General features: G+C 39.2%; 1 protein-coding gene across 3 annotated transcripts in view; it reads right to left on the bottom strand.

The window, feature by feature from the left end:
* Positions 1-280: 280 nt before the first annotated feature.
* Positions 281-10,418, bottom strand: part of GRAMD4 (GRAM domain containing 4) — a 199,819-nt gene continuing 189,681 nt past the window's right edge. For all 3 annotated transcript variants that reach the window (XM_056573695.1, XM_056573696.1, XM_056573697.1), the window contains 3 exons: positions 8,860-8,944; positions 7,785-7,853; positions 281-5,399 (listed from right to left, as the gene is read on the bottom strand). In XM_056573695.1, the coding sequence (XP_056429670.1) occupies positions 5,298-5,399; positions 7,785-7,853; positions 8,860-8,944 (256 nt within the window). In that variant the 3' untranslated portion in view covers positions 281-5,297. The remainder of the gene's footprint in view (positions 5,400-7,784; positions 7,854-8,859; positions 8,945-10,418) is intronic.

Raw genomic sequence — 10,418 nt, 5'->3', positions numbered from 1 at the left:
AAGGGGGCACCTGAGGGTTTAGGATAGTATTTAATACATTCCTAAATTACTGCCAAATGCACAATTGGGAATATAATGGCCCTCATTTACTATTGCAAACCCAACATGGTTTGTCGGGTTGTGCGCCAGATTCTGTCGCATTGCGCCAGAAATTCTGTCTGCGCCAGATTTTGCACCAGAATTGAAAAAAAACAGACTAACTCTCCATTTTGCCAAGAAAACCAGAAAAAGGGGCGTGGTTGCCGAGGTAAGGGAGCGTGGTCTCCGAAAAGGGCGACATTTTCACAAAAACCCAACATATTTACTAAGGTTTCCACATAAATGTGGTGGATTTGAGCTGAGGAAAAGCAGACAGATCAGAACATGTGTAAAAAAAAAAAAGCAAAGTGTAGGGAAAGTGGAAAATGTAGGGAAACCTTAGTAAATACCGTGGAAAATAAATTGTAAGGAATTAAAACCCACAAAGAAACCTACACAACACTCTTAGTAAATAAGGGCCAATATGTAATGCTTTAGTCAACCGCAGGATCTGACTCATTTAGAATCTGGTCATACCACAGTGATGTAACTGATATCTTGGTAATTGATAAATAGTCAAAGCACACAACATGATCACCTGTATAGGCGGCAGGTATGCTTTACACAAGACACATACTTCTATATTTACCTTGCAGTCACTAAAACACATACTGTTGTCATTGGCATGGCAAATGATAGGTTCTTATAAAAACAGATTATACAGATAGAGCAACATTTTAAATACAGTTGGTTGAAAGTACAGTGATCATTTAAACTAAACATAAAGCTGTAACCGTAAATACTAAGAAGAATTATGGACAACGAGAGAACTATAGATCTCTTAAACACAATCTGTATAGCACTTACTATATAGTTTTTACTCCATCATTAAGGCAGCAAACATTGAGCCCTTAAATGGGTACTCCGCCCCTAGACATCTTATCCCCTATCCAAGGATAGGGGATAAGATGTCTGATCACGGGGGTTCCGCTGCTAGGGACCCCGGTGATCTCTCCTGCAGCACCCAGTGTCATCAGCTCTACGGAGCTAAGTTTGCTCTGCGGCTGATGACTCATGATACAGGGGCCGGCGGTTTGTTATATCATAGCTCCGCCTCCTCGCCACGCCTTGCCCCCTTAATGCAAGTCTTTGGGAGGGGTCGTGATGGTGGCCATGCCCAATCTCATAGACTTTCATAAAGGGGTGGGGTTTGATGTCATGAGGGGGCGGAGCCATGACATCACGAACCGCTTGTCCCGGTATAGTGAGTCATCAGCCATGGAGCAAACTTAGCTCCATAGAGCTGATGACTCGGGGGGCTGCAGGAGAGATTGCGGGGGTCCCTAGCAGCACCATCAGACATCTTATCCCCTATCCTTGGATAGGGAATAAGATGTCTAGGGGCGGAGTACCCCTGTAACCATAAGTTACTGGATGGGTCTGCAGCAATCTTTTTTGGAAGTCCTTGTTTGTACAAGGACAGTCTGGATCTATGGTCATAATTAGAGAGACAAACAGCTGTTCAAGGACAAGCTGTAAGTACAGCATATGTTTATTGTTGAACACTATGTTACAGCTATCACATAGATCAATCTATTGTTGCACTTGCTTAGCACATACTAAATAGCGTGTATTTTTTAATGGAGAGCTAGAGTGACCCCAAAGCACCAGATTCCTCATTGATTGAACATAGAAAGCTCACCACAGTCCACAAGATAGGGGGCAATACCACAGACAACCTCTACACTACCTTAGACCTTTTACAAAGAAGTTGTAATTTGCCTGAAATATTTATTCTTATGTCCAGTAAGTTTTATACAGTCTGTATAATAGCTCAGCTGCATTTACAATCCTAAGGCTTCATAACTCAAACATACAAGTCTTCTCACATGATACTGTACATGTATCTCATTCGGAGAAAAAAAATGCTGTTGAATTGCATTACCTGAACCTAGTGCAAGTAATTGAGCATATTAACAAAATGACATTATTTTATATGGATAAACTATAAAATGGTAAGTTGTGTAACTCAGTATGGAGCAGAAGGACCAGTGGGCGGACCAGATGAAATTACATTTCCAACCAGAGCCTCACAAGGTATGCCTTTTTCTTCCGGTTTTAATGAGGCAGTTGGGTGGAGGGTGGAAACAAAACAAATTTGATCATTTATCTACTGTACAAGGTCTGAAACAAGCGTGAGACAATAGTGAAAGGCATTTATTCATTGTAAACAATATACGTGACCTATGACAACTGACCACATTTAACCAAATAACAAGGTGACCATTTTCTATCATATATCGTGATTTAAGAGATCTTGTACATAAGGATGAAAGTTTCCACATTATATTCAACTAAAATGACATCTTCATAAACAAACGTACCCCACTGTTACTTTACTATTTGACATACATAGGATACTAATGTAATCCTATGACAAAAGCAGGTCCCTTACAGTCAGTCTCTAAAATGCCATAATAACTGAAAAAATGGGTGTAAATTGGGCTCACTATATACCCTTCCAAAGGCTGGGAAATAACTAGTTCCTCCAACACTGTAAGCAGTCTTAACCAAAAATTCACTCTGCTTCAGAGTAAGAACTGAGATGAATGCCGTTTCTTTGCCATCAAAAGTAAGCAGCTTAGTTCTTCTAGCCACACTTCCCTATGCCCTTTACTGGGTAGAATAGTACCAAATAGTTCAGATATAGTGAAAAGAAAGCCTTTATGAATTGGAACATGACTAAAAATAGTAAATTACTGTAAGGACTAGACTTTCATTTATCAAGTTTTCACCATTAAGCTTATATAATTCATATAACAGCTTTACAGTACAAGAGTACTATAGTACGATAAAGAAAAATGTGTATACACAACTGATTCTTATGGCAGTGTTCCTAGATATCACAGACTACAGACCTGCTGCTGTAAATACTGCTGTAACTGTAAAGCTATGTACACTGCTACATTTAAACTTTTAACATTCATGGAAAGCCTTTCCCTGCTCTAAATCATTAATCATGGTAATGGCCTGCATAGTCATGGCCTGCATGTGAAAAATGGCAAAACAAATATTCTAAGTGCAACAATTAAACTCATTGAATGTACTGATATGGTCTTAAAGCAAAGCTCAGTTCACTTCCAATAAAACCAATACTCAGGGATATAGTGGGAGTAAACCGGATTAAAATGAGGTATAACTTACCCAGATTTGTAGTCTGATTTGGCAGATAGACCCATTATTAGCTGACATTGTTAGAATGTTAATCACCGCCTTCATGCAATGACGTTGGGATCCTGCATACCCAGTATTCCTGTCTCCATGCTGGATCCTGCCTTCATTGCGCAAAGTCGGGGATTGACATATTAGCCATACCGGCTATAATGGGTCTATCCAGGTAAGTTATATCTCATTTCAATCCTGTTTACCCGCACTATAACTCTGTTATTGGGTTTAGTGCAGGTGAATAAGCTGTCAGTTTTCCTTTACTAGTGAACACAATTGTAGATCATTTTTTATAGCTAAAATGTATTACTGCTAAATGTACTGCGGTGAGGACTGAAAAGCACATAACAGGAAATGCTCAGAAATACACAACTGAAAGCTTATTATCAATAAAAATAATTTGAGAGGCTTTCCCATTTGTATAATGTCTAGCAGTTATTAGCCAAAGTACTTTTTTGCCACCAGCAAGCATGCAGGGCTGAAAATGCAATAAAATTGTCATTATGCCAGGATTCCATTGGTGGTCACAAATTCCCCATATTTCACATTTACTATATACAAACATTCCCAAAGATTTATTAAATGCAAAAGAAAAAAGAAAAAAAATACATACTTAAAAAAAATAAAAATAAAGTTTTTAACATATAAGTAAAGCTTTGGGAATTTTTTTTATTTAGTAAATGGAAAATATGGGAAAATGGTGACCACTTATGGTGGTTTTTTATATTAAGGTTAATGGATTACCCTCCATCCACTGGTCTCAATTACAGCTCCAAATTATGCAGAGAATCAAGCAACTGAGACAATAACATGTCTGTGACTCTTAACTCATGAGCTGGCAATATATATCAGCTGCCAGAAGAATAGGCCATCTCTGCTGGGAGTGTATATATTCTGAATAAGGAGAAGGCTGCTCCCAGACACCTGGCAGCTTTTTACCACAACAACATAATGATGGGCATACTGAAATCCAGCCTGACTGGCCCTTCTTTTCCCTTGACATCAGGGGAGAGTCGAGAAGCCCCCTATACACAATAGATGGTTAGCTAAAGCCCCAACATTTAGGTGGACTTGGACAAAATGTATCTTACAGTTTAACAAAGAGTATGAATGTATGTGAGTGAATAATGTCCTACAATAAAAAACATTTTCAGCATTTTTCCACTCCAATGACAATACGTGTGCAACTTGTGAAATGCTGGATTAAAAAGGGCAAAACAGAAACACCCTCCATTTGACTGTAAATTGGAGAACTTAATCTAGGATTAAGGAATGAAATCAGCCTTATTTACAAGCATGAAAATGTTGATATTTTTCAGCCAAGTGTTTGGTTCACATCCTAAGGTGCTGCTGATAACTGTGTAAACCACATATTGGAAATTACAGTCGCATGAGGAATACTCTTTACAAAGTCTTGTCTGTGAATATTGGTTTTGGATGAAAATAAGTTGACAAGAAAAGTTTGAATCAGAATCAATATCCTAAAAACAAAGCTGGATAACCAAAAATGCAGTGGCGAAAATGATTATCTTCAGGCATTATGGCTTCCAGAGGCTACAGACATCATAACTTTACATGAAAACACTAATAAGTGCAATTTTTATGTCTCATTGTTTACTTTCAGGAGATAAATATTAGAAACGTTTCTAATACTCATCTGGATTTAGTCAGCACAAAAATGGTGCTTAAACTTCTTTATGTAACAAATTCTGCTGAAACTGTACTCTTGTACAATATATCTGACTAAAGACTCACCAATGTCAGACTTTTTAAACATTTATACTGTACATTAAAATGTACGTAAATAATAAACACATGAAAGGAGAAATGATCACATGGGTAACCACTTCATGTGCATTTTTACTTATCGTAAAAAAATTAAAAAAAGTTAGGGAAGAAGAGATGCTTAAAAATGTAAGGAAATATAAAACACAGAATTCTTGCTCTTGGTAACAGCAAAAAAATCCTCCTATTCAGTAGGATTATTGCAAAAAATACTAAAGTAGAAGGCAAGATGAACATTAGAAAGTCACGGTGAAGGGTAAAGGTGTATCTTATGTGTCACTGTTCGTTGCTGTTGAATTGATCTTTATATATTGTTGAAAGATGGTCTCAAATGCTTCATCTCTGTGCACCATGGCACCAAAGATAAGAGGCTGCAAGAAAAAAGGTTGATATTATTAAACAGAAAAGATATTTGTAAAGACATTTGTTATATTCAATTTTTTTTTCCTTTTTACTGGACATCCTATCCAAAAATTCCAGACAGACAATGTTATTGAAAAATTGGAAAGCTCCAATGATTGATAAAGGCTATATCTAATAGCGATCTATAATTCAATATGCTTGTATGCAATTATCACTACCATTTCCTGTGAGTGGTAAAAGATGATAATCACAATGAGCGTCTGGAGTACCTCTGCCTGAAAAAAAGATTAATCATTCAGTGTCAGATTGGATGACTTTACTAGCAGTTCATAACTTTAGGTTTGTTCATTAATAAAAACGTATGTGATTTCAAATGTGTTGGATAAACAAGTTGTGTCCAGCTTTATCCTGCTATGGCTACTTTTTGTTTTGATCCTTAGAAACTAAACAAATAAGCGCTGTCATATATAAAAACTTATGACATGTTGTAAAGCATGCAAAAACCAATAGGTTTTGCAATTGCTTTCATTAGAAAATTTTAAAGGGGTACTCCGCCCCTAGACATCTTATCCCCTATGACAGCTGTCACACCCCCTTCCATAGACTTGCATTGAGGGGTGAGGTGTGACGTCACACGGGGGGCGGAGTCGTGACGCCACAATCTTCCATAACCATGTTCAAGATGGACTCAACCTGAGGACCTCCAGCGGTTCCGGAAGCCGCTAAAGGTGGGTGCCGCATGTTAGATCCCGGGGGTCCCCAGCAGCGGGACCCCGGCAATCTGGGATAAGATGTCTAGGGGTGAAGTACCCCTTTAAGCATTTCATACTGTAAAAGCAAGTCAAAAAACTGGCCACTAGGGGCCCCCTGCCTCCAAGGACACATACTAGTCCTGCAATGTCCACTAGTCATCACCTACATCATGGACCCACTTCATGATTGACAGGGCTGCATGCAGGTCCAGAGCTGTGCCGCTCGCTCCCGGCCCCCTCACTCTGCCTGTGTTTACTTCCCTTCATTCCCTGGGCTCCCCCTGCAATCAATGTCTCCTGACTGCCAGAGTCTCTCCTCTGCCTGAAGAGGAAAGGGGGAGGGGCGGGAGCACAGTGCTGGCTGTAACTGTGAGCAGGAGAAAGATCTACAAAGAAGATGCTGACTAAATTGAGGATTTTTATTTTTTTTAATTAAGTGTCCCTGCCTGTATATATGTGGGTGAATATATATGTATGCGTGGGTCTATGTAATGTGCGTGTGTATGAATATACTGTATGAAGAGAATGTGTGTGTGTCTATAAAAAGTGTGTGTATTTAATACAGGGTGACTATTGTATACAGGTGTGTGTGTGTGGGGGGTACTGTATAAGGGGGAACTGCTACTATACACAGCCTTTTTGCTAAAAGTTGAATATCATATTGGTAAAACTCTGATTTACAGCAGTGTTCCTGCAATAATATGCCTCCAGCTTTTGCAAAACTACAGCTCCCAGCATGCCTGGACAGGCATATGATGTGTGGGTATGCTGGAAGTTGTAGTTTTGCAACAGGCAGGAGAACACAGCTTGCAGCAACACTGCTGTAAATGAGAGTGTTAGCAATCATGTGCCTTTAGCTGTTGCAAAATCATAACTCCCAGCATACCAGGACAGCCAAATATTGTTCAGGCATGCTGGGAGTTGACGTTTTGGAAAAGGCAGAAAAAGACAGATTGAAGGAACATTGCTGTAAATCAGAGTTTTAGCAATCATATGCCTCCAGCTGTTGCAAAACTACAACTCCAAGCATACCTGGACAGTCAAAGGATGTGTGGGCATGCTGGGAGCTGTAGTTTTGAAAAAGCTGTAGGCACACAGTTTTTGTGTGTGTGTGTGTGTGTGTGTGTAGCAACCGCAGAGGAAAGGGTTACAGATCAGAATGCTGTAATTGGCTGACTGCTATGCTTGCTCCTGAGACCAATGAATCAGAGCAGAGTGAGGGAGGGGGAGTGGTTATCACAGTAAGGAGAAGAGAGGGACCCCCCCCCTTGCCTGTGGTGGATAAAATTCTCACTGAGCAATCACTGAAAGTAAATGAAGGTAATTCTGAGAGAAATATAGGTTGTAGACACACAAAAATGTACATGTACATGAACAGAATGAGGTACTGAGCAACATATAACAGTTTCGTTTTTTTAAGTGATCTGACAGGTACGCTTAAAAGTTTTATGCAAGGAGATGTGTGCGTTATTAATTACTTTTACCTATATTTCTCCTTTGGCATGCAGCATATGTCCTCGTGTGATAACACTTATAAGTTGCCAAACAGACATGATAAAATATAAATATGACAAAGCAGCCGCAGAGGACAAAAATATTCCATGTGTTGAAAAAGCTTTAGTTCATAACTGTATTAAATACCTTTTGTGTTGAAGGTGTTGTAACTGCGATTCCCATGCCAGATCCGGGGAGAACTGAAAGAACTTTGTACTGGGGAAAAAAAATTAATAAAAATAAAGTATCTCTGAGTACAGAGAATCCCAAATCACAAACATCACAACTTCAATACTCTTTATGCCATTGTCTAAATGAGAACAATTACATTATGTGTTACATATATTAAAATTTACCTTCTTTTTCAGGCTTGTCAAAGGCAAAGAGAAGTCGCTGAAATGTAGCTTGCTCTGTAACACTGCTTGTAATGAAATAAACTTTACTATCTTTTTGCACTTCTACTTTGGTGTGCTGAGATTTTCCTTGAATATCTACATAAGAATCCCTGACCAGGACTTGCATATTTGCGAGCAACCTCTGCTGCTCTTTCTTTTTTTTACACAGTGTGCTGCTCTGAGGACTAAATTATCTTTCTGAAATATAGTTAGAAATTACATGTGTGAAACAAAATAAATGTGTGCCCCAACTTGAACCTTTCTCGGACCTGACTGTCTAATGCAGAGGAAGGTGGAACAAATGACAGTAGCCACTTCTGCTGCTAAGATGGTGGTTTTTCTGATCCCACAAATACAATTACTGTAATTTGCTTGAATGAACCGGTTATGAATCCACCTATTAATTGATAAGATTTTTAGTTTTAACACTATTTTACTATTACTATGTTACTGTACTAAAGAACCATTAACTATGCTAAATATGAAATTGCCATTGCTCAACATGTACATAATGACCCCTGCTCACCAAACAGTTCTTGGAATGAAAGAAATCATTTGAAAATTCTTTATTTAACCATGAAAATGTAAAAACAGATATTAAGACCACCCACTCAATTCATTATTACAGTTGCCCACTAGCTCATCTCCTCAGGGATACTACCTACAAAACCATTAGAACAAAAAAAAAAAGTATCTTATAATTATTTGCTTCCTTTACTTATGAATAATACTAGTACTGTAGGTAACAGAAAAAGCACATAAATAGTGAACTTAATAGAACAGAAGACTCAATATATTCAAGGTGAACAGAAAAACAGCAAAAGTACCTTCTGAATGTCTGTTATATCTGTTAGTTTTATGACTTTGTTCCTCTTGGATGAACCAGATTTTGAGCTTTCAAAGCATAAGTAGCTGAAAAATAGTAAAAGTCATGCTAGTCATAAATGTAAAAAAATATACTAACCCTATAAAAGGACACAGCCTGTTTTGGACTTGAGGACAAAGTCAATTTTCATTGTTTCCTCCTCAATTTAAAGAGGCATAACTCTTGTTTTTCCATCTACATGCGGCGAAACCAAATATATTTATTATTTATTTATTATATAATTATTTTTTATTTATTATTATTAAGTGGGAAAATAAGGGCGATTTTTTTTATTAGGGGATGGTTTTTATACAATTTTAGAGACTTTTTAAATAGGCACTGTCAGATTTAAAAACGTTTTATATGTTGTACATCTCGGAAAAACATTAACCTTTCTAATATACTGGATAAGAAAATGTTATTTCCTTTTTATAAGTGAGGGTAGGCTAGCACTCCTCTGCTCTCTCTCCTGTCTGATAGTACTCCTCTGTGCTTCCTCCTGTTTGATAGGACTCCTCTGCTCTCTCTCCTGTCTGTTAGTACTTCTCTGTGTTCTCTCCTGTCTGATAGGACTCCTCTGCTCTCTCTCTCTCCTGTCTGATAGTACTCCTCTGTGTTCTCTCCTGTCTGATAGAACTCCTCTGTGCTCTCTCCTGTCTGATAGACCTCCTCTGTGCTCTCTCCTGTCTGATAGAACTCCTCTGTGCTCTCTCCTGTCTGATAGTACTCCTTTGTGCTCTCTCCTGTCTGATAGTACTCCTCTGTGCTCTCTCCTGTCTGATAGTACTCCTCTGTGTTCTCTCCTGTCTGATAGAACTCCTCTGTGCTCTCTCCTGTCTGATAGAACTCCTCTGTGCTCTCTCCTGTCTGATAGAACTCCTCTGTGCTCTCTCCTGTCTGATAGAACTCCTCTGTGCTCTCTCCTGTCTGATAGTGCTCCTCTGTGCTCTCTCCTGTCTGATAGGACTCCTCTGTGCTCTCTCCTGTCTGATAGTGCTCCTCTGTGCTCTCTCCTGTCTGATAGTGCTCCTCTGTGCTCTCTTCTGTCTGATAGTGCTCCTCTGTGCTCTCTCCTGTCTGATAGGACTCCTCTGTGCTCTCTCCTGTCTGATAGGACTCCTCTGTGCTCTCCCTATCTGATAGAACTCCTCTGTGCTCTCTCCTGTCTAATAGCACTCCTCTGTGCTCTCTTCTGTCTGATAGCACTCCTCTGTGCTCTCTCCTGTCTGATAGCACTCCTCTGTGCTCTCTCCTGTCTGATAGGACAAGAGAGAGCACAGAGGAGTACTATCAGACAGGACAGATCACAGAGGAGTACTATCAGAAAGGAGTGAGCACAGAGGAGTCCTATCAGACAGGAGAGAACACAGAGGAGTCCTATCAGACAGGACAGATCACAGAGGAGTACTATCAGAAAGGAGTGAGCACAGAGGAGTCCTTTCAGTACTATCAGACACCCTCACTTACTGGACGTTGTCCATGCCTGTGCTTCAGTTTGGACACAAATATTTTTTAAGCCAT

The sequence above is a fragment of the Hyla sarda genome, chromosome 4, assembly GCF_029499605.1.
Source record: "Hyla sarda isolate aHylSar1 chromosome 4, aHylSar1.hap1, whole genome shotgun sequence".
Classification (NCBI taxonomy): Eukaryota; Metazoa; Chordata; class Amphibia; order Anura; family Hylidae; genus Hyla; species Hyla sarda.
Note: the sequence above shows the minus strand (reverse complement) of the source record. Positions and strands in the feature narration are given on the sequence as shown.